The sequence below is a fragment of the Protopterus annectens genome, chromosome 16.part0 (assembly GCF_019279795.1).
Source record: "Protopterus annectens isolate FY-2018-M chromosome 16.part0, PAN1.0, whole genome shotgun sequence".
NCBI classification, from domain to species: domain Eukaryota; kingdom Metazoa; phylum Chordata; order Ceratodontiformes; family Protopteridae; genus Protopterus; species Protopterus annectens.
In genome coordinates this window covers 629,707,205-629,732,921 of record NC_056750.1, presented here as the reverse complement: position 1 = coordinate 629,732,921, position 25,717 = coordinate 629,707,205, and the positions used below count along the sequence as shown (strand labels likewise).

Here is a 25,717-nt window from a genome sequence, read left to right as displayed (position 1 = left end):
ATCCTGAACCATACTCAAGGCAAAGAATTATCCATGCATATATACCTCATGATTGTTTTTCTAGCCCTACTGCATCTAGCCCTACTGAAATGCAGTCCTTTTTTACTGGAACTACTAAAAGTATAGGAAGATGATTCTCCTGCCATTGCAATACCATCTAGTGCAAATTCATAGTCATGAACATGCAGAGGTTCTGGAATCCACAGTTATATGTGCTATATGTTCCAGCATACCAAGCAGTCAGCAGAGTAGGGCAATGCAGGAAAAAATATATAGCCATGCATCAAGGTGAGGACTGCTTCATCACCAACTCTGACTCCAGCTTTCAGTGTCGGCTTGGAAGTATGAGAAAGAAAAACACCTCTGGGAAGGGAAGGCTCCTCAAACAGGGTGAAGTGAGGGGCTATAAGGTTGGTAGAATGATAGGAATGAAAAGGTCACTGGGAAGAGGATCAAAAACATTACTAAAACAGGTTTGAGGCTGCATAATTTCAAATAATGATCCAGCAAATAAAGTGATTTTTATATGGCATTACTGCATCACCTACTGATTGTTACTGGCCATAACACTTACCTCATAGAGGTGAATCATAGTTAACTACATAAGAGAACAACAAACACACTGGTATATACACAGACATGTGACATAAATAATTTCTTTAGGATGAGAGCTATACTACACTGCAGTCAGTAATGAAGTAGTTACTCATTTTGTGGAATGATTTTTGGCATTCTGAATTTGTTAAATGAGATTTTTTTTTCATAGCTATGAAACAAAGGCATTTAATGAAGAGCAACATGATTTCTGTTATGGATATGTTTTTAGTTGTTCTGGAAATAAAATGCAAGTGCGTTCATGAAAATATAATGAATCTGATGTGTATAAATAAATGTTGAATTACACTGTGTCTCAAATCAATGATCATTTGAAGAATAGCACCTTCATATTTACTCTACATTGTCAATAATGTGAGGATAACTTTTGTCCATTACTAGTTCAGAAAATGCAGCCATTTTATCTTCTGGCCTCTATACCAGGAGCAGGAAAATATTTTCTTTGGAAGGTCCTCACAGTTCTTGAGATCTGACAATTGCTGGGTTATCATAACAATACTCTGACTTTATATCAGATTTCATGTCTATCACTGCTGCCTTATCAGTTTTCTCTCCTTCATCCTTCTTGCTACACTTGTTACAGCAGCCATGACAACAGCGGAAGAAAAACCTGTCCCATGGTTCCAAGGAATGCATCCACTTTGGCAGGAAGTCCCAACTCCGTAAGGACTTAGGAAGCCACAATGGACGTTTTCTCTGCAGAACATTGATGATGACAACGACTATGATGAGAACCAGGATAGGTACTCCAACTGCAGCCAGCATGACCCAGCCAGCCATTGAGAGACCAAAGATTGCAGCAGGTAGAATAAAGAAGGCCATCAGCAGGTATAAAACAGCAAACCACCGATATTTTGCTGTTATGTCTCCAAACTTCTTGGCAAGTGGTATTGGAAGACGTAAAACTGGTATTACATACCAAAGGATTACCCCAGTGAGGTTAAAGAACAGATGGACTAGAGCAACCTAAAAACAGAAGGCTTTAATTATTTCACTTGAACATTTGGTAGTTTATATTTTCAGTCTGTGGCATGCTATCATACATGTAATCATTCTAAGGTCTAAAACTGCATTTATTAAAAGCAACAAATGTCACTATTTTATAAGTAGGATGACAATCTACTGCAGGAACAAATCTTACATAGTTATTTATTGCATTTGTTTACTGGGAAAGTCCACTGGGCCTAAAAGAGCCAATTTTCATTGTAGGGCTGGGGAGAAAAGCTCCGACAAGAACATAGATGCAGAAAAAAATTAAACATTAATTGGTACAGAAGTAGAAACAGTGTTACACATAGTGGTTACAGTAATATATACAGAATATATACATAAGTCAGGAGACATATAGGAAAATCATTTTGCTGCCTTTGAAACAATGAATACTTTAAAACATAACTCTGTTATAATGAAATTAAAACAATGAAACAGTATGAAAAAAAGGTTGTACTACTAGTGGGTAACATTATGGAAGGTTAAAAGCATATATAACTTTATAGCTTTTCAGTATTATGTACCTTGCATTCATAACTAATATGAATTCAAGACATGAGTGAGTAGTTCAAATTAACTTATACAATGCTAAAGCTGAATAATGCTAAACAGATGACATTGCATATTCTAAGGTACATGAACATTTTCAGTGCACTATTTTTCCTTAATCATGCATAAATGAATTAAACACTCTTCAAGTATATTAAAAAGAATAAAATATAGTATTGTACTGTTTTTTGTGTATGTATACACACACACACACACACACACACACACACACACACACACGTTTGCATGAGTGTGTGTCTGTCTGTGTCTGTGTAATACAGAGAACCAAAATGCTGAATGCTAAATGCCTGAAGTTGAAATGTAGAACTTGTATAAAGTGGTCTTATAAACTGCAGAGCAGGCAGTCCTTCTGAGGCATCAACTGTGCTCATTAAACTGCCCATAGATAAGGTGTGCATCAGGCAGTGCTAGGCCCCTACAGAGTTTAAGATCTCTGCCATTTATTTTCTATTGAAACTCAGGGTTGTGGTTAGTCCACAGAAACTGTAATATTCTGTCATTGATTACCATTTGTTCTTTATAGGTTCATAGGTTCATAGGTAGGTACTAGGCTATCTGCCCAAGGGCATTTTTAAGCCTAGCCAGAGTGTGTCAGCTTTCGCTGCCCCATTGATTAATTAACTGAGCCTCTGTCAAGAAGAGCCAATGAAGTGATCCCAGGGGTGTATTTTCTGTTACCCATCCACTCATCAAGGTTTCTCTTGAAGAGTGTTAGTGAGGTGCTCTGCCTAATGTAGTTAGGAATTTTGTTCCAAAGCATGGGGAGTCTCTGTGACAGGAATCTAGCCCTCCAGCATGTTCTATTTATTGTTGTGGCTAGGTTTAGTCACTAGAGCAAGTGGCTCACAGTGACTTGGATTTTTTTAGGTGGAGCATGTCCATCAATTCTGTGTTAGACATGGCTTTGTAAGTCAGGCAGAGATCACCTCTGAGTAAGCGATATGCGACTAAGTACAGCTGGATTTTTCCAGTCAGGATGCATAGGACATATGGTCGAGGCCAGTAATCCTCTTGGTGAGGTACTTTTGTGGTCTTTCCAGCTGTTGAAAGTGTCTTGTGAGGTACATCCCAAATGGGGCATTGTACTCTATGATGGGTCTGATGAATGACGAGTAGAGGGGCACTATAACCTCTTTATTTCTAGATGCGAACCGTTTAGTAATTAGATGGGCTACAAAGAAGGATTTCCTAAATACTTTGGCAATATGATTATCAAAGGAGAGATTACTATCTACCTGGATCCCCAGATCTCTTATTACCTCTTCTGTATTAAGGGGGCTGCCACCTATGTGGTAATTCATGGGTGTTTTGTTTTTCCCAAAAGGGATGACTATGCATTTTTGACATTTAGCTTGAGACCATGACTTTGACACCAGGTGTCCGTCTCACTAAGGCCCTTTTGGAGAATGTCCGTGTCAGCCAGAGAGTCAGTTATGGCTCCCAGTTTGCAGTCATCAGCGAACTTGGTTAGCCATAGTCCTCCTGTGTTTGCCTGTACTTCTGAGAAGTATATGCCGAACAGTAGGGGTCCCAGGACCGAGCCTTGTGGGACACCACTTGTGACTGGTTTAGAGTCTGACTTAGAGCCCGCTATTCTTACACTGTGAGTTCTGTCTGTAAGCCAGTTGGCAACCCATCTCGTGAAGTAGGGGTTTATGTTCAGGCTGGTGAGTTTTTCTATAATTCCTGAGTGGGAAATGGTGTCAAAAGCCTTGGCGAGGTCAAGATAGGCTGCGAGAACTACCTTCCCCTCATCTATGTCCTTGGTGACTGTCTCGAAGAAGTCAACCAGGTTTAGTAGGCATGATCTGCCCTTAACAAAGCCAAACTGGGTCGGGTCAATTGTTTAGTGGTTCCCAATGTCTTTGTTAATGAGTTCCATGATGATGTGCTCCATAGCCTTGCAGACCAGGCTAGTCAGGCTTATGGGGCGATAGTTACCAGAGTCAGTTGTGGCTCCTCCTTTGTGGAGTGTAATAACCATTGCTGTGCACCATTCTATGGACATGTAGTCTGTGGAGAGGCTGAGGTTGAACACTGTGTTTAGGTGGGGGGGGGTTAGTTCGTTCTGTAGTTCGTGCAAGATGCAGCCTGGGACACCATCTGGCCCCATTGACGCTGTGCTTTTGGCTTTTGAAAAAGGGCTGTTTTCACCTGTGCGTCTGTGATTTCCAGGACACTACACTTTTCTGGTATTGTTGTGGGCCCTTTTGGGGGGTGAGAGGGGGATGAAGTTTGCACTGAATCTATCTGCCAGGATGTTGGCAATATCAGTGGGTTCAGTATATTTTGTGCTATTTTGCACTAGCTCAGAGCATATCTGTGAGTTGCCACTTAGATTCTTCACATAGCTAAAGAAGGCTTTGTGGTTATCTTTTGAATCCTTGGCTATTTTTCTTTCAAAGTTAGCCTTGGAGGATTTTATGAGGGACCTTAGTTTCTTACTGATACTGATCAGGGAAGTCTTTCCTTCTTGGGATTTGCTTTTTTTCTGAACTAGTTTCCTCCTTCTATTGTATAGCCTGTTTATGGCAGGGGTCCACCAGACTGGTTTCCTTTTCATAGGGGAGTGAGTCTTGGTTTTGCTAGTTGGTGGTGTGGTGTGGACATCCAGAGTGATTAGTTTATGGTCTGATCTAACCAGTGACGGGTTGACCTCCGGTGTGGAACACCTGTCGCCCATGTTGGTGATGACCAGGTCCAATATGTTTTCACCTCTGGTAGGGGAGTTTACCAGATGATCCAGGGCATTTGAGTTGATAAAGTCCAAGAAGTGCTGGACCTGAGATTTTGTACTTGAGTAGTTTTACCAGTTAATGGTAGGGTAATTGAAATCACCCATATCAGGGTGTTCAGTAGGACCTTCATGTTTTCCAGTGTCTCCATAAAGGCGGAGTGGTGGTCCTGGGTCATGGAGGTTGATCTGTAGCAGGCCACAATTTGCATTGCAGATTTGCCTGATGTTAGTTGCACGTGGATGATTTCGGAGGTATCATGCTGTGCCATTAATCTGGAGGTGTAGGTAGCCTTGATGAATATGGATACACCCCCTCCTTTTGTGTTTCGTTCCATGTTCTGTGGCCAAAATGTGTGGTATGAGTTGTAGCCCAGTAGTGCTGGAGTGCTCTGTGGAGCCTTCAATCAGGTTTCAGTTACTGCACAGATGTCGACGTTCTCCATACTGAGGAGTGTTTCGAGTGCATCCATTTTGAGATTTAAACTCCTGGCGTTGAGTAGCATAACCCTCATGTTTTTATTTGTGCTGTTTATGGAGGTGGGTTTGACTTTTGAGCCTTGCCTAAAAAAGACACTATGGGGGCAGCAAGAGCCTTGGCCAGTATTCGAAAGTCTAGGGGTGACAGGTGCAAGACGTCTCTTGTGAAGCAATGAGACTTGACGAGCATGTCATCCCAGGCTGACAGACACTGGATCCCCTTTTAATGACACCAGAAGCTTAGCCAATTGTTGAAATTGATCATTTTTTCTTTATACTGCGGTATCATTCTTGGTGAGGCCAGGATGCTACTCAGGGTCAGGGTCATACCCACCTGGGCTACATGATCAGAGAGCTCTTCCATGTCTCTTTTCATGTAGTCCAGGGAGGTACATCTCAGGTCATTCACACCAACATGAGCAATGACAGAGTCATATTTGTACTTGTTCTGGAGTGACGTGAGTGCTTGTATTAAGTGGCGGATTCTGGCTCCCGACAGGCTGCTAACAGTAACCTTCTCCTTGTCTAGCCTAGTGAATGGGACATCAGTTTACCTGACTATAGAGTTGCCAATTACTAGTGTGTTAGGTATGTTATTTCACCTTAAGGGCTGTGATTGTGAGGGACACTGATTTTGTGTTTTATGTGTTGTCTGGTTTGTGACGGGAGGTGCAGGTTTTTTGGGAGTCTGCTTTGGAGGTCTGTGATGCTTTTTCAGGTTTTTATTTAGAGCCTCCAAGTATGATTTTGTGTATTTCTGTGTATCTTTTTGCCAGTGCTGGTTTAGTAGGTCTGTGTGAGGCTGGAGGTGTGGTGCAAGTGTTAACCTTCTCCTCATGACTGTCTGTTCCAGTCTTGGGTGGAGAGACCTTAGCCTCCAGTTTAGTTATATAATTGCATCTCATGCATATGTTAATGTTTTGTGGTAGAAGGAAAGGTTATCTGTGTACATGAGGCAGTTGTAACATTGCCTCAGGATACCCAGGTTCACCAGCTGGACTGGAGAGTATACCTGAAATTGCCCTTTGGTCATGCCTGAATAGTAGGGTGAGCTGCTTAGTCACTTGGTTAGTGAGGGGTGAATAATGAGCCTTGCCCTGCTGGGCAATCAAGTGTCAGGGTATATTACTGCTTGCTATTAGGTCTGAGCAAGTGCTGGACTGTAGGATGCTTTTTAAGTGCTTAGGTTGAGAGTTAGACTACTTTCAAGGGAAAAACTGAAGAGGAGACTTGGTGGAGCCGAGATAAATTTAGCCCTAGCTAACCGGCGCTGCCCGGATGTGCAAAACCATGCAAACATGGTTTTTACAGCAGGGAAATAAAAGAGATAGAAATTAGCCCAAAATGGCCTATAAACTACTAACATCTGGGCTGGAACCACGCCTCCAGGGACAGATGGCTGCTCAAAGCTCTCTCTCTCACAGGTGAACAGAGAAACCTCCCTATATCCAAGTAAGGTATGGGCAACTCAGAAAATTGTAACACAGCCCTGAATTCAGAACTAGCCTGAAAACTGGACTATACTAGCTTAGAAAGGTGGGATACAAGGAAAAAAAAATTTTTGAAAGGACAAGGCAAATACAGTAAAAAATACACTTAAAACAACTACAAACAGAAAAAATACACTTAAAACAGCTTTAGATGACTACAAACAATCAGAAATGGCTTTTAAACAAATTACCCAATTAACCAGTAAAAAAATCTCAAAACTGAGCCCTGTTCCTGTAGTCTTCAATCAGACAAGTTCTAACTGCACTCCTGCCACTGGGGTGCAGGGGAACCTTCTCCAAAAAAGAAGGCCTGGATTAGTGCTCAAGTTATACAAACAAAGCTAGATTCAGCAGGCGTGGATCTAGTCTATGCTACAGAAAACAAGGCACACCAATTTCAGTAAGAAACAGTTCATATGTGCAGGCACTATAAGCCTTTAACCAGAAATTTCCAGCTCAGAAGGGCAGAATACAGCCTCTCCTCCCACAAGAGTGCAGGCCATGAACATTCTTAATGTAAAACAACTGGTCTGAAGCCCAAGTGCTTAAACAAAAAGGCTTAGAATGATAGGTACACTTTAATCAGGTTACTACCAAGCAGTAATAAATACAATTGAATACTTTTAAGAAGGTCTGGATTAGTGCACAAGTTATGCAAACAAAGTTAGATTCAGCAGGCCTGCATTAGTGTGAAGGGTAGTTTGGGGACCTAGAGTTTCTGAGGTAGTATAAACATTCAAACAGCTTCAGTTCTTTATGGGAATGCGACAGTTTGGAGTGACTAGAAATAGTACAAATTCTTGCACTTCTTATCAGCTGCTCCGTAATTCATTGTCATAGACCTTAAAAAGGTGAGGCATATGAGGCTACCAAAGTATTTAAAGGCATTTGTGTTACATAGGGTTGGGACAATCTGTTTAACTAGATCTTGTCAGTGACAGATTTAGGCATTGGTGCAGGGGAGTGTATTGCCCCCATTTTAAAGCTGTCAATCATGGACAAGAAAATCCACTGCCCCCATACTTTTTTTTTTGAAACTGGAAAAATGTATTGCCAAAACTGTACACTTTCCGATTTCAACTTACATTTTTTTTTAACTGTTTCAGTGAAACTTCCACTGAAACCGATAAGCTGTTTGTGGAAAAGAAAATACACTGACTGTAATGTGTTGAGAATGGAAAATGTACTGCCAAAATGGTACAATTTTCAGTTTCAACTTGCATTTTCATTGAAACATGCATTGGAGATGCTATTGGAGGTTGCAATCAGGTCAGCTATATGACGATCAACAATTGCTACTCCAACTGCATCCCCATTGTAGTTGCATTATATTCAATAGAGGATTTTAAGGCTTGTGAAAAAATAAATTTATATTATTTGTTGGATGGTCCAGACTCCTGGAGTGCAAAACATTTTTTTCCAGAGTCAAGGTTAACATTCAGGTGTGAGTGATCCAATAGTTGTGTTGACCATTAAAGTAATTTTTTTTCTGAAGTTGTAGGTCTTGAAGGCACCAAAGTGGTACAGTTGAGATTCTCACTTCTTAGGCTAACTGCTTTGGGGACTTCAAGCCCTACAACTGAACATTGGTCATTAGTATCATCTGGTAAGGGCCTTCCTTGACTTTGCTGGTTATCTGTGTGAGTGGCATGCAGGCTGCTGGATTACACTTTTTTGAACATCTAAGCTGTTTGCTAGTGATGCAGCTGAGGGCATCACAACTTTTATATTTTTTGGTGTAGTGTTTTAATATTGACTTATCTGCCTCAATACATTGGGAGTGTAATGCTACTTCATTTGGACTGACTTAACACTTGGTGAAATTGAAGTAGTATTCTAAGCCTTTTAAATAAGAGTGTGTATTTTTTAAGGTGAACTGGCTTAGAGTTCAGTTGCTGCAGGTGCAAATTCTTGGCATTACCTACCTAAGTGAGCATATACTTACAAGACTCTAGTACTGTAAGTATTACAAAAAATGCTTTAGAATGCAGATGCTGAGTGTGACGGGGGATTCCTTTACTGATTTTATAAAATTGGAGTACTTGTCAATATACCTGTCAACTGCACCCCATTTTGCAAAATGTTCCTTACGCTGAACCTTAACATTCCATGTTACACACACACACTTCCGCTATACACATTCATTCTTTAGATCTTTTTTTTCAGACAAATATCTGTGGTAAATTACATTGACTTGTATTACTTCATCAAAGGAACTTTCTATAAGCATAATGTGGCACATATTATCCTAGCTGTGAGCTGATGAGTTGAAGCTCCTAGTGAAAGTGTTTGACATTTTGCCGATTTGTTCCACAGAATAAACGGTAGGGTTGACCATTCTGGCAAAGGAAGGCTGAGAGTTATGCTTGTTAGAAGAGTTGCCCCGAATAAAAAGTGTTTCTTGTTTTTCATTATTGTGGCTACTTGTTAATGGTGACGTCATTTGACTCTGCCCTTGACTTTTCTAATAACTATAATACCGAGGCACTTGTTAGGGTCCAGTGTAAGTAGGGAGGTAGGATGATGTACTAGTTGTGTTGTCTGAGGGGCTTTACTTATCCTAAAGATCCACAACACACTATTTCTGGACTAAGCATTCATAAAGTAAAAATTTACTATACACATCTATGAGTTATCTGTTGCAGAGAAATAATAATGTAGGAGACCCTTTTTACTGTAAACATGTTTTTTTTTCCTCGTAAAAAGCTAAAGTAATGTTGATATCATGAAAGAAAACATTGTGTGACTTAATATCATGATAGGAAATGCTCTGTGAATCCTATTGTTGTGTATGCAAGTGGAGGCTGACAAGTAAACTTCTCACCTTTATGCTTAAATGGTCATTATTGCATTTTTTGTTGGATACATTGAGGTTTATAACTACAGTAGTATTTTAAAATATTTTCAAAACCAGTGTATAGTGCAAACAGATCAGATAGGATGTCAATGTGGACAACGTTTTGTTGAGAGGCAGTATTGTTTTTGCGGTATGCTTACGTTTCAGAATGCCACAGCGTGTCTAAAATACATCCACACAGCTTTAAATATACAAAACTGTAAATATAAAAATAAATTAAAGTACATGATGTAGAGCAAAAAAGATAATTGGATAGAACTGAGAAGGAAGCATGTTGCTGGTATTTACATTCCTGCCCCTACTCCGAATTATGTTTAAACTCTAGCTATATAATTTTACTGGAGACTTCCTTTGAAATGGTTCAATGCTGTGTCAAGGATGGCAGTGGACTGTAAGCCAGCTAGTCCACAAGAGCAGGTAATTTTTATTAAGTCAAGCTATTAATGCTATTTAATGCTACTGGTGGAAGGTATAATGCCTTCCCTTTCCCCCCAGAGAAAGAACCAGTAAATGCACTGCGGTCATAAGGTAGGGGCATCTTTGTAATGGATAACTTGCATGTACAGTCAAGCATTTTTAGAATCAAGAGTCATGACTATAAAACAAGCATTTGTTTAAAAAAAAATGAAAGAGGCCTAACATTGTGGTTGGCTGGTTATAAAGAAGACTACATAATTTTACTTGTATTGCAAACATGACTTGATTTATATACAAAATTACTAAAGCTTTGGCTGAGACATCAGTTGCCTGTCTGAAAGGATAATGGCGCTCTGTATGTGACTGAGATGTGTAATGTTTTGTTTTGGACATAGTGCATACATTAAGGGACAATGAAAATACAAATGCATGAGTTAGTAAAAACAAAGCAGTTGTATTTTTAAATCCTGTGGAAACATTATGTGCTATTTCAAAGAGACTAGAAGTATCCTGAATTTTAACTAAATGAGAGAACAGCAAAAAAATATGGTAAGATGATGTGTGCCAATGTATGACAGACTTTATGAAGCTGTCTTACATCCTGTGCATTTCGATGTTGATATATTATACTATGAGTGTCTTAAGTGGATACACAGAGAGAAAAAGAAAAGATGGTTAAGAAAACAACATGAATACATCCACAGCAATATCATGTGCAACTGAATGTATATTGCTGTTATTCCAGACATAATGTCAGAACGTCTTAAGGTGATCTTTCCACAACCAACTAGCAGTGTTCCACTCCCACCCTGGTAGTCAACTAACTGGACTACACCCTCCATTTTGCAAATTCCTGGATCCACCACTACTTATGGACAGACATTGACAGCTGTTCAGTTTTGCCAATAGTTATTTTGCAACTGAGCAGTTTACTAAATTAGTTAATATATATTGGATGAGTGAAGGATGTGAGATTTATGCTTGATTATAACAAACAAATTAATACTGGTGAATCTGAAGAAAAACTGGTCTGAGTTAACAATGTATGCATTTCTGAGATCAAATGATTTCAGGGTTTGGGCTGGGTACTCCAAGTGAAATCATATTGTAAGGGGGAGGGGTGTGACTCAGGAAATGTCGATGGACTCTGACAGTGTCCCTGTTCTATTAATCAATGCTCTGGGACGTACTTGGACAGACTGAGGAGGACTGCTGCTTTTTTAACTTTAAGGTTTTATGGAAGATGCAAATACTAGGAATGTCCAGGCTCATCAATAAGACAAACATGCTTGAGATCTGCAGCAAATGAGACAGATTCATTAAAAAGAACTCATTATAAAGGGAAAAGATGCCTGATCAGTAACTGCGAATACCTGCACAGAGTTTCCGAGGCTTTCTGCTGGACTTGCTAAGGCTGCCAGGATTGCAGTTGTTGTGGTTCCAAGGTTGGATCCCAAGCATAAGGGGTATGCACGATTCAAGCTAATGACACCAATCCCTGCAGGTACAAAATAAAAGCATTACTGCTGCGGTACTGGCAGAACTATGAAATACAAACTAAAGTCACACGGAACATTTATTACACACTTATAATAACTTAAATATATGACAAACTAATTCAAAAGGTAAAAGAATGAAGGTGGATGAGGCTTCACTTATATACAGAAAATATTCAATGTCTTTTGAATGCTTGAAGGCTGAAGGAATAGATATGGTATATTACTGTGACTAAAATAATGGTTTATTAATGGAGGATGTCTCATTGATTGGATGGATCCTTGGTGGCATACTGTGTTATTTTCCAGGTCATTTGCTGAAGTAAATTCCCAAAGCTGAGCCTAAAGGAACCCATGCAGGTAAGGAGAGGAATGATGAAGCTGTGTCTGCAGGAGCCCATGCAGGTAAGGGGAGATATGATGTAGCTGTGTCTGCAGGAGCCCATGCAGGTAAGGAGAGATATGATGTAGCTGTGTCTGCAGGAGCCCATGCAGGTAAGGAGAGATATGATGTAGCTGTGTCTGCAGGAGCCCATGCAGGTAAGGAGAGATATGATGTAGCTGTGTCTGCAGGAGCCCATGCAGGTAAGGAGAGATATGATGTAGCTGTGTCTGCAGGAGCCCATGCAGGTAAGGAGAGATATGATGTAGCTGTGTCTGCAGGAGCCCATGCAGGTAAGGAGAAATATGATGTAGCTGTGTCTGCAGGAGCCCATGCAGGTAAGGAGAGATATGATGTAGCTGTGTCTGCAGGAGCCCATGCAGGTAAGGAGAGATATGATGTAGCTGTGTCTGCAGGAGCCCATGCAGGTAAGGAGAGATATGATGTAGCTGTGTCTGCAGGAGCCCATGCAGGTAAGGAGAGATATGATGCAGCTGTGCCTGCTGGTAGAGAAGAGGCTTATGATTCAACTCTCACTATAGTCTAACATCTGGAAAGAAGCAGCAATCAGCAGGTAGATCAACAGGCAGAGGCTGAGAGGAATATGTTTCCATGGAGGAAGGGATCACATCTTTTTCAATTCCCCACTGTATGCCCACATTGGCTATATAGCCAGACCCAAACAGTGAAAGGGGCTAGTGCCAAAACAATTCATAAATATCAAGAGCTGGCTGCAGTATGATGCCCCCTGTATATACTTGAGTAATACAAGCCTTGGGAAAGGACAGATGTAAGTGAGATCTTGAGTCATCACTGGCTGATGCCCTTATATCATAACAGCAAGTGGAGGTTATGGTGTAAGTAAAACAATAAATAAAAACAAAATCATATTAATACATGGAAATCTGACAGGTGGATAAGATTCACTAGTATATGAGGAAGAATGGATTGGTTTGGTGTAGGTAATCCATTCTGAGGTTAACCAGGTAACAGGTAGGACAGACAGAAGGCCTGTGAAGGCTTAGTGCTGAAGTGCCTAACAATCGATTCTGATTCCTGGAACATTGACAGATATTATTCTTAATTTCTTTGTTTTTTTCGTGGTTACACAAGAGGTGATCTAGATGTCTGTCAGTAGGGTATGATCAGGTACATTCTAATTGTCATGTTGTGACCAGAACTGTAAGATAATTTCATGTTCTCACATTGCTCTGTGACTAAGATATCACCCATGAAAGCTATTTGCCCATATGTGCAGTCTGTTGACATTTTGGGGCTGTAGCCTTACCACATAACCATCTTCTCCTGATATTCTGTTTTCCTTGCATTCATACAGTATGTATCTGACTCTAGGTTTCCCTGTTGGCTGATGTTGCAGAGATTTATTTGCTCAAATGGCCACTGATTTCTCCACCCCTTCATACAGGTCTCTTCATGGTAATCGTGGTGAACAAGTTATGCAGCAGTTTATATCCCTACATCAGTGGTAGAAGTGGTTTACAAATACGCAGAAATCATACAGGTGTGCTAACATTGTTTTCTTACCCATTAGTGGAACAATTGCGGATGTGAAGACTGAACTGCTTTGAACAATGAATGTAACCACTGCTCCAACAATAATTGCCAAATATCCATTCACCCAGCCAAAGGGATATGGAAGATCTGAAATAAGATCAAAGAAACATTCAGCAAGTGCGCAGGCAACACATTTCTAGCATACATTTCCACCTGTTGCAATATAACTGAAATTATTTGCCAGTAATCACTGATCTGGCCTACTCACTATGTACACTTCAACCTTTGATACCACATGCCAGCAATTTGTGTCCTTATTAGAACAAAATGTTAATAATTCAAAAGAAGATAATTTACTGCCATTTACTGAGTAACTGTAAAATCTGTCTGGGCAAATAGGTAATCATTCTTTAAGCGTGGAAAACACTCACCAAAATAGTTATTTATTGGTTTTATGACAGGCTAATACAGCACATTTTGAGCTCTGCTTTAGCTGCCGTATTGTGAATGAATGAGTTTTACCCTACCATTTCTACTGCCAGCATACCCCCAAATATTATTAAATAACACTAATAATACCAAACAGTGCCTGCAATTGTTTTTATTCTAATGCATATCTGAGGTGGTATACAGCAGGGGCTTCCAGCAAGCTCATATTTGTGATTTGTTAAATTCTACATCTTTTAATAAATGATTACTTGCACAAGTTTTCTGTCATCTCTTAATTCACTTGTGGTTTAATAATGCACATTTTTTCTCAAAATTGTTTGCTATGTATTGTGTAATCTAGCTTTTTTTGCATGTCCTTATGAATATTAACTCTATTACTACTTGATAAGAACATTAATACTTGTTAATTGCAATTGTGTATGGCATTGGGTCCTTGCACCAGTTCACTTACCCATGTAAAAATGTAATTTATTTATTTGAGATTTGTTAACCAGGTTAGTCTGACTGGGCAGAATACCCTTTTTCAGCAGAGACCCGAGGAGAAAAGCTCCAGTGAAAAGTTAAAATACAGTAAGTATTAGGCATATTAGCACAGAAGGAATGAAGTCTTGCCTTATACACAGTTAAAACAATGAGCATAATGCAAAATTTTATCAAAATTTATTGAAGACAAGTCATGTCATACAAAAATCTGGTTATAAGTCAAAACAGTGTTATGTTAAACTTAGAAAAAATAAGTAAAATTACATTTCTACTTAACGAGTGAGTTAAGATAGTAGATGCAATGTATTAAGTGGAGGCCTGTTAGAGGTATAGGAATAGTCCAAAAATATATTACACAAAGCTTGGAGATATGATGAGGGAAACAACAAAGGTCAGAAGAGAACAGAGGCAGAGACAGAGGAGGTAGCATTCAAGTAGGATCATTACAGGAGCAGGTCCAGGAGTTTAGCAGATATTTCTTTAATGCTATTTTAAAACTACTTATGTTGTTACGTGATCAGATATGGAGAAGAAGTTTGTTCCAAGCAGAGGGAACAGAGTGACTAAAAAGTATTTTGCCAATGGATTTATTGGGTTTAAAGATTTGCAGGAAGTGTTGGTCAGCGTTATGTAGTTATGTAGTTCACGGTTAGGAACATAGGAGCAGATGAGAGGTGCAAGAGAGGGGCAGGCTAGGGATTGGTGAAGGACAGAGTGAGTCAGGTGAAGTTGAGGCAAGAGGAGTTGATGTTGAAATTCTAGCCAGTGACATTTTTTTAAGGAAAGGTATTGGTGTGGACGATATTGGAGATTACTGGCAAACCTAGCTGCTGTATTGTAAGTGAGTTCAAGTTTAGTAGAAAGATTTTTTTGGAGGTTATTTAATCTTGGGGTGGTATGGAGTAGGTAGACTTAAGCCAAGGGCAATTTATATTCTTGAGTTAGAATTTTTTTGGTGTGTCTTTTTAATACAAATGTTGATGTGAATGTCAAATTTAAGTTCATTGTCTACGTAAACCCCAAGTAGTTTAGTGGGAGATTCAACTTTGATAGCAATGTTATTTAGTGTGGAAACAGAGAAGGTGCATTTGAGGTGTTGGAAAAACTTGGGGAGAAAGAGAAGGGGCTTAGTTTTATTAGGGTTAAGTAGAAGTGGGTTGGTCGGTTGTGATCCATTTTTCAATTGAGTGCAGAGATTCTTGGGTAAGGGTGACTAGGTGAGGTAGAATGTCAGATGTGGAGATAATAGTGGAATCGTCAGCATATTGTATAAGAGTGTGGGCAGGATTGGTAAAGATTATTTGTAAAGATATTGAATAACAGGGGCCCCAGGATGGAGCCTTGGAGTCCCCAGTTTGAACAGAGAGGAATGGGGAAGTTGCAGAGAGCTATTTAACAGATTGTAGTCTATTAGACCCGTAACTAGAGAACCAGTTGAGAGTAGAGTTGGAAAGATTGAGGTAAGCTAATTTGGAGAGAAGGAGGTGGGATACAGTGTCAAAAGCTTTAGAGAGGTTGAGGAACAGGGATGAGACTAATTTGTTATTGTCAAGAGATGTACAGATAGAATGAGTAAACAATATTAGTGTGGTAGTTGTGCTGTGATGAGGATGGAAACCATGTTGTGTGGGAGTTAGGAGGTTTCCTTGAATGAGATGAGTAATGAGCTGTTTATGTATGTGCTTTTCTAGAATTTTAGAGTGGGGAGATAGAATAGCAATAGGCCTGAAATTAAAGGTGTCAGTGGAGTTTCCTCCTTTGTGTAGGGGACTAACATAAAATTTCTTCCAGATGTCAGGAACAAGATTTTTTTGAATAGGGCGATTGATAAGTATGGAGACTGGATAGGCAATGAAGGAAGCTGCTAGCTTGAGGTAGAGGGGTGGCAAGTTATCGGCAGAAGGGGAGCAGTGTTTAAGTTTAGGAATGATCTGATATAGGAAGTGGGGGTAGTTTTAATGGAAAAAGGAGTTGTGTGGGAGGGTGTGGGGGAGGTGTACAGGGTAGGTATTTGTGTTTGATTTAATTAAGTTCTGTATGGAGAAATACATAAGGAGTTCAGAAGAGTGGCAGTTTCGATAGGGGGGAGGGGTTAGGGGGAAATGGGTTTCCTGGGTGTAAGAGCTTGTTGATAGTACTCCAGAATTTTTGGTGGTTAGAATGTGGGTTTTTCTGTGGATTAAGATAAAATGTCTTTTTGTTTAGGTTGATAGAGAGAATTTGATTAAATACATCAGCGTTGAAGTTAGATAAGTTATGACAGTCTCTATATGTGTGTGTGATTTAGATGTTTGAGAGGCGTGTCGCTGGATGGATGGAGGGAGGTGATCACTAAGTGAGTCAGCGAGAATAGATTGGCTATGGTAACAGTCAGGGTGGGAGGTGAGAATCCAGTCAAGAGTAAAGCCAGTATTGGATTCTTGGTTAATACGAGTGAGGGAGGTGATGAGTTGGAAAAAGCCATATAGGTTAACGCTAGCATTGTGGGTGTTAGTAGACAGAATATTCCAATCAATATTAACATCACCTTGTATGATGGCTTCATAGGAGATGGTTTGAGAGATCCAAGCAAGAAAGAATTTGAGGGTAGGGATTTTGTTACCTGGAGGTATATAAATGGTAGCGATGACAATTTTTTTCAATTGTTTAAATTACAGTTGACTATGAGTATTTCAGCTGGGTGAAAACTAGGAGAGTTGTAAGGTAGGGGATGGAGGGAGAGATGTTCTGAGTAAAGTATTGGTACCCCTCCACCTTTTTTTCATAGGTGTGTCTTGGCGGAAGATATTGTAGCCAGGGGGTAAGATTTCACTATTGGATATGTGGGGTTTTAGTCATGTTTCAGGAATGGAGAGATTATTGGTGGTGTGAAGTGATATCCAGGAATGTAACTCATTGACTTTATTTAGAGTACTACAGATATTAAGAGCTATAATTTTGAGGTTTCTGGTAGTTGTGGTAGTGTACAGCTGGGGGCTGATCTGTGGAAAGGAAGAGGTCACAGAAATGGAGAGATGAGTGAAGTGAGTGGTAGGGCTTGGATTGGGTTGTATATCTCCTGAGAGAAGCAAATTAAGTATAAAGGCTATGGGACTAGAGAGAGGAGGGTTGAGATAATAAAAAAAATGTTTTTAAGTTTTGAGGGGAAAGTGTGCTGAGGAGAGAATTTAATATTGTGAAGATAAGCAGTGTGATGAGAGAAGAGAGAGGGTGTAATATGGAATGAGTAGAGTATTGGGGTATGGCAATGTGGGTGTGTAAGGGTAGGGTTGTGGTACATGTCAGGTAGTGAATGAAGGTCTATATTATATGAACAAAAGTTCATAATATTGAACACTCTAAAGAGGGAAAATGCCGGATCTCGAACTCCTTATTGGGGGGGGGGCTGAAAAAATACTCAAAACTGAATAAAAATGAAGAAGGCAGTTCACAGACTCTACTGGCAGCAAGTTTAGATAACAACCAAGCCCACAATGCTGGAAAATCACACAAATCTGCTTTGTTTTTTTCCAGCATCATGGGCTTGACTTTTATCTAAACATGCTGACAGTAGAGTCCGTGAACTGCTTTCTTCATTTTTATTCAGCTCTAAATATATATACCAACTCTGAGATCGGACTACAGTGAGGAAAGGGCAAATACTCTGACCTTCACTGCACTGCGATCCCACAAGAAGCACTTTGAGGTCTGGCATTTTAGCTCTTCAGAGCGTTCAATATTATAAACCTTTGTTCATATAGTATAGACCCAGTGAATGATGGTAAGATGTGGAGATTGTGAAGAGAGTATACAGTGTTATAGAAATAATTAGATGTAGCATTTTGTTGAGAAGAATGAAAGGGTGAGGGAAGGTTAGCTGGTGTGTAGAGTACAAAAGGATGGGATTTAGAATGTATAGAGTTAGATTAGTTCTTAGAGTTGTAAAGTATGAAGGTAGGTAGAGTAGTCCACTTTAAGGAAGGTAGTAGGTGGCAGTTCAGTGAGTTAGTGGGAGGGATTAGAAGGGTAATGAGTAGGTGGTGGTGATTTGAGGACTTACCAGGAATGGGAGAGGGGTAAGGGCGAGTGACTTTAATGGTAGAGTATATATGTAATTGAAGTGGGGGTGGGTGGGAATGGGGGTCGGGTAGAGGAGCAGAGTGAGTCTGAGCGCAGTGAGGGCAAACAGAAAAGGATGAAACCACAAGGCAGAGTGGGCAAAAGAAAAAACAATCAGCTACTTTGTAGCCCGCAGGTCATAGTGTACAAGACGCAAGCCTGACCTGTTCAGTCATTTGTAGCAGCTTGTTTCTACACTGCTTCTGACAGTATTTGTTTTAAAGAAAAAATATAAAGGTGATAAAGCTTACAGATCAGGTATTTTTAGAGGGGGATAGGTCGTCTTCTTATTTAGATGAAAAGAAAGAACAGTTGCTATCTTGTAATTTTATTGTGGCAGAATAGTGAAGTTCAGGATTGGTAATGGACCCAGAGGTGAAACTCATGGCTCACTGTGTAGGGAAGTGGCAAGTACACAATGCCGGGATGCTAAAAGACCATTTCAGAATGCACTAAGTTGAAAATAAAATAAACAAATATGAATGAAGCACCATACAATAACAGATACTATCTGCAGGAACGTAAAGTGACTCAACAGACAGCACACTCATCATTGATGCTTGAAGATCAGAAGACTTTGGGTTTTACTGACACACCATATACTTGTGTTCATTTTCCAATACTGACAATGCATGCTGCATGGAAGGGGAGGGGTCTGCACTCCGCAGTGTGCCCTCCCTCAGATGAGATGTTAAACCATATTTCCACCTGCCTGTCTCAGTGGAAGCTCAGACTGATGTCAAAGATCCCATGACAGTTACTGAAGAGTGGTTATGTAGTTTACCAAACATACAAAATTCAAACTAACACTCCATTGTTTGCAACAATCCAGTATCTGAACTTGAGTTTACATTTTCTCCAAAATGAAATGCAATTTGATACATCCTTAAAATCACATATTTTTGTGGTTAAACATTACAAATAAATAGGTATCACTTCAAATTAACCATAATACAATCATCCAAAATGTTTTCCCTATCAGCAACATTTCCAGTTTTTCTCTCACCCTAAGAAATAAATTCAACATCCATAATTATATCCAAAAGACTTGAAAAGTATTTTTATGTTCTGATATTCATCCCAAAATGTCTTTACCATCTTACGTTCCACAAAGCAATGTAATAATGTTTCTGTTTTCCCACAGCTACAATTCCTTTCAAATAATTAATTTCAAACATACTTTTATATTTTAATAACCCCTGAGTAGAACTTGTTGATGTCCTAGCCTCCATATGAGATCTTCCATTGATGAAAACTTACTTACTAATGTCATTCTTTATCTAATCCTGTTGCCCAGCACTTAGATGTTTTACACAAGCAGTGATCCTATTGTCAGAAAGATATTAGCCATCAACTATATGCAGGGGGGTATGTCCCCATGCACCCCCACATGCCCTGCTACTTAAATATATCAACTCTGAGATCGCACTTCTCTACACTAACCTCACCTGCTTATACTTGGAGAAGAGTAAATATGGTTTGTGTTTTATTTCTTTCTGTATGTACTTGTGCTGTGTGTGTGTGTGTGTGTGTGTGTGTGTGTGTGTGTATATATATATATATATATATATATATGTATTATATATATTTATATATATATATATATATATATATACATATATATATATATATATTTATATATATATATATATATATATATATATATATATATATATATATATATATATATATATATATATATATATATATATATATATATATATATATATATATATATATATATACACACACACACACACACACACACACACACACACAAAATGTGTGTGTGTGCGGAATTCCTACATTTCACAGTGTCACAATTCAGCATGCCACAGTTCAATGAATCCAACTGATCAAATCTGGTTCAGTAGAATTTGCTGAATAACATGGGAGTGGAAGACCATCAAATTTGCTTCCTGCAGGAGGCAGATGCCAACTTTCAAGTTTACCTGCATCAGGAGCCAGCCAAGTGACATTTGTCAATCCATGGTTCGATGAATAGTAGCTTGATTAACTCATATAGATAGAAAATAGACAGAGAGAAAGAATCTACATCTGTTTGAATGTAGATTACCCATTCTCCGTAAACATAGTACTTGAGGTAGATTCTCTAAAGTGATTGCTTCCAGAATGCTTTAACATGGCTTTGACTATACTGCAACATCTCAGCTGTGCAACTCAAGCCAAGTTTCATCCTTAAAGTTTTTTTTCTGTTTTCCACAGTGTTGTGTGGTGACAGTGGATTTAGTACATATATGGGCACAGGTGATGTTTCTACATGGAAGTGTAGGGATTATTATCTGAAGTTTGCTTTGAGCCTACTTATTATCTTTGTTGGTTCAGAAACCAGAACTTTACAACTCTGTTCTTGTTCATATAATTTTTCCTTGATTTATAACTAAGCCTTTTTTCATCTTACTTTTATGCTTCACTGCAGATAAAGTGCACTGAAAGTGAAATTTTCTTTCTAGTGTGCTTTATAGACATATGTTTATACACACACACACAGACACATACACACACACATGCGCGCACACACACACACACACACACACACACACACACACACACACATGCACACACACACACACACACACACACACACACACACACACACACACACACACACACACACACACACACACACATTTATTGAACATTTGTTTACCATAAAAATTCCAACTTGGAACAAGCCTATTTTAAGTGGAGGCCCAGGGAGAAACACTCCAGATGCATGTCTTTGTAACATGGGAGGAAACCAGAGCACCCAGTAGAAACCCACATGACACAGTGAGGATGTGCAGACTCCACACAGAAGGCACCCCAGCTGGGAATTGAACTAGAGAGCCTCTTGCTGTGAGGCGGCAATGTTAACTGCTGCACCACTGTGCCATCCAACTACTTTTAGTTGGACAACAACTATCGTATGAGTTGTACTAATTTATGGTAATAAATCAGAATGTGCATACTTTAAATTCCATCCTCCCATGTAAAATATATCAAAAAATGCAATTATTGAAGTAAGGCACTTTGAGGAATATTAATCCTAAACACATCACCACTAACTTAAATATACCATCTCCAAGATCATACAATAACAGAAAAATGGGAAGAATACCCTACCTCTGGTATACATCAATCTCACACAAATACTGCAACTCATCTTGTTTTTTTTTAACTGCATTTCACTCGGTCATTTTCATTCAAACAACATGCATTCAAAAGGAATGCACTATATAACAAGCTACAAGTGTTCAGTATATAACATAAGGTATTTTCATATTCTTCAGCTCAAAACAAAATGCTGCTGTTCATTTAAACAGGCAGCTGTTTTTCATCCAGGTTTACACTACTGTCTTATATCAATACAAACAGGTACTTTCACCTTTCCACACAACGTTCCTGTGTCTGGGAGGATCACAGGTTTTTCCTCCTGATTTCTTAACTTCTCTACAGAGCTATATCTATCTGTTCTGCTACCCTTGCCATCCCCTGTTGTAGCACCTCCTTCAACTTTAAGTTGAACAGCGTGTGATAGAATGTTCCTCTTGACAAAAAAAAAGAAAGAAAGAAAGAAAGAAAGAAAGAAAAGACCTGCCCATATCTGATGAGCAAAACAAGAAGGTCCTCTCATACTTCAGGACCAAAAAAAGTGGTTTCTGCTTTGACACTATAGCAAGAAGCTTGCTACAACTTTATAACTAATCAACTAATACCACACCCAAAGCACTGAAGCACTTCAGTCCTGACCACAAAAGCAGAATTGACATTCATTCATTAATGCTGGTACTGCATTTACAACAACTCAGCATCTGCTGATCTCAGCTGTCCCCTTCTCCCCACTCTAGTTACACCTCTGCTTCTTCAAACTTCTGGCAGAGGCTGTCCTAGTTGGCTCCAGGCTGTCTCCCCTGGCCTGATTTTTTTTCTGAGGTCTCTCAGACTTCCACCTGTCTCTCCTTTGTTTCTGTTTCTATTCCTCCTTTTTTAAAATAAATGGGTGGGCTTCTTCCAGTTAAGGAATGTATGTGGAATCATGCTCACATAATGCCCTGGTACTCTAGCTCGATATGCCACACAATGATTGTTGCAGGGCACCACCTAACCCTCACGGCTGTAGATATAAACAATTTGGGTGAGCCAAATCCAACATTAGCTGTCCTACAAATTCAGCAAAAAAGGGATATCTTTTCTCAAACATTGCTTCTATCCGGATGATTTCTGAAAAAAATATCTGAAATGGGAAGAGCCATAGTACTGTAGTTGTCTTAGTCCATAAAAATGTCTTCTTTTACATTAATTCATGACATGATTCAAGGAGAGACCTTGGCCATTTGTAGCACTAAAATTCTCTTCAGTGGGTTTTATTCTATCTGTTATGCTGGTGAACCTAGTATCCCAGTGCTGTATTTTTTTTCTCAGAATTACAACCATCCACTCCATCAAATTCCATATTGTCAAGTTCTGAAACAACTAATCACATTTACTAAAATACCATATGATCCAGATGCTTCTTGTTTATGTCTTGTTTTGTACCAACTGGTATATTTTTTAATGCCATGTCAGTTTCCATTGCCTGACTCCTCTCTAAGTATTTTGGCAGTATTTGTAAGAATTGGTATGACTGTAGAATACTGGAATGAACTGGAAATAACTGGAAGAAACTGGAGTGAGACTGGAATGAATGTCTTTATTTGTAAATTATCCAAACGTGTGCTGAATAGGTGCCAGTCTCTCCTTTATGGGCCAAATCTTGTTATACCTTTCAGAATAAGGTCTGCACACACTGTAGTTTGGTTAAGAATGCTTTATTATGTACAGTGGCAGTAGATGTCAACAGTATCCAAATCAAATCTTAATGTCTGTAGCTTCTGCACTATTATACTGTCCATCATTTCTGTACTCAGAAATGTACTGCCTCCAGTAACAGTGTTGGTAATTCTGTCCATAGTTTTTGCACTTATATTCTGATAATTATGTCTGTAGCTTCTGCAACCATATTCTAATCCTCCTGAATAATGTCATTAATATTCAGAAATGCTGGATCTTTGACCTGACGTCTGCATTTATATTCGTGTATCTGTACTTCAGTGACTTTCTGCATATCAGTCCAAATGAACTAACCTAACTAACTGTGTCTGAAGTATTTGCTATTATCTACATGCCTCTTTAACCTTGGTTTTCAAGCCTTGTACCATCCAAAGAGGATGATCTGTTTGTTCTCATTGTACTGCACATTCTGTTCTTATCAGTATGCTTGACTGAAGGTTATTTTCACTAATTGAAAGTGCATTCACTAAGTCTGTATGCAAACTGTGAAAGCCTGGTTTAATATGGCTGTATTTCTAGACTTACACAATGAGAATACTGTATTTTTTTCTAACAAAATACATTTAAATGAAACTTGATCTTACAACTTTTCCTGAAGATACCTGACCACGCAGTATCTATTTCTGTAGTTTTTTTTAATATAGGAAATATAAAATGAAGACACAGACCTAACACTTTTACATTTTTTAGGCATGTGCAAGGCCTTTTTACTAAATGAATTTATGCAGGAGTTATACTGTAATATCTGAAATGGGGTTTACTTCTGCAATTACTTTATAATTTTATTAATATGGTCTGTGAAGGATACTATAATAATCACTAGAACTACTATAAAAGATTTTTTTCTTTATCTGGTAAATTAACTTGCAATTTTAATTCTTGAGCATTTATGGTCTGTTTGGATTACAGTCTCTTAACTTTATGATTAAATTACAACTGGAAATCTCTTTTTTGCACCTATAATATATGTATTTTGAAGCATAATTGCCAAAAACTGTATTAACTTGTTTCTGTAAATTGTTAGCTAGATTTGTTATTAATAATCCTGTCTATTTAGCTTTTTTAAATGTATGTGCTGTAGTGGATCTCTGTCTTTTAAGTTTGTTTCTTAAATATCCTATAAATATTTATGTGCTCTAATGGTAGAAGTACCTTTACTAAAACCTAAGATTTATGTGTTTTAGATTTATATATTTGCAGTGTCTTTTTTAAATTTCTGTCTAATGCATTAGGTAATGTGCACTGTATTATGTAAATTAATTAACAAATTAAGCCTTACCTGTTATGCCTTAAGTATATTAAAGAACTACTACTACTTAATTTTTAGATAAATTATCTTAATAAGCCTGTTAGAAATAATTCTGTCACTTTGCCCTAATGACTACATAATGTGGTGTGATGTAATTTCATGTTGTAAACTGTCTAGTTATGTTGTTAGAAATGTGTAACTGAGTAAGAATGTTACATTCTGAAATCTGACTGAAAATGTATTATACTGAACTCAGAACTGAGTATGAATGTCATATGTTGAGACTAGACTGAAATTTAAACTAAAGTGATAAATGTTATATTCTGGAAATTAACTAAACTAATACCTAAAGGAATACATTGTCTTTCAGTGTTACCAGAACACAGAAAAAAGCATAAACTGAAATCTGGTAAATGTTATATTCCGAAAGCTAAACCATCACTAGAGGAATACCTTTTTTCTGTCAGTATCATTTGAATACATACAAAAGTAGTAACTTAAATCTGGCAAATGTTATTCTGGACACTAAATTACTATTAAATGAATATCTCTTTCTGCCAGTATCATTTGAACCCAAATAAAAGCATAAACTGAAAACTAGTATGTTATACAGTTGTCTGAAAAAATGTCATACTTGCTTTAACTCTAATTTGCATAAATGTTCAATTGTTCTATATCCAAAAGCACAGCAACAAAGGACTAAAACCTTTTTCTGAAATCCACAAAAAAGTCAACAAAACTGGAAAAACACACAGCTTTATTATAAAACATCTCAAAGTAAGTGCTTTTGTCTCTCTTTTAGTGCCAGAGACTTCTTCAGACTGAGGTAATTATATCAACTAACATTTTAAATACACAAGTAAAATCACGTGATAAAACACATGGTCCAATGCTTAGTGTTTTAACTCTTTCCTTTTTAAAAACATTACAAAGTCTTCCCTATTGTTTAAGCCAGGTGGAAAACAGGCATTAAGTTTTACCGGCCAGCAATATTCCATCCACCCCAACTCTTCTTCAATATTAAATAAATTCTGAACATTATTTAAAACTTCCAGCAC

At 38.5% G+C, this 25,717-nt stretch overlaps 1 protein-coding gene across 1 annotated transcript in view; it reads right to left on the bottom strand.

Moving 5' to 3' along the window:
* Positions 1 to 1,068: 1,068 nt before the first annotated feature.
* LOC122790632 (sodium-dependent phosphate transport protein 2C-like) overlaps positions 1,069 to 25,717 on the bottom strand; it is a 246,201-nt gene continuing 221,552 nt past the window's right edge. The window contains exons 12-14 of the mRNA XM_044058156.1: positions 13,577 to 13,693; positions 11,527 to 11,651; positions 1,069 to 1,581 (exon numbers count right to left, since the gene is read on the bottom strand). Coding sequence (XP_043914091.1) covers positions 1,069 to 1,581; positions 11,527 to 11,651; positions 13,577 to 13,693 — 755 coding nt within the window. The remainder of the gene's footprint in view (positions 1,582 to 11,526; positions 11,652 to 13,576; positions 13,694 to 25,717) is intronic.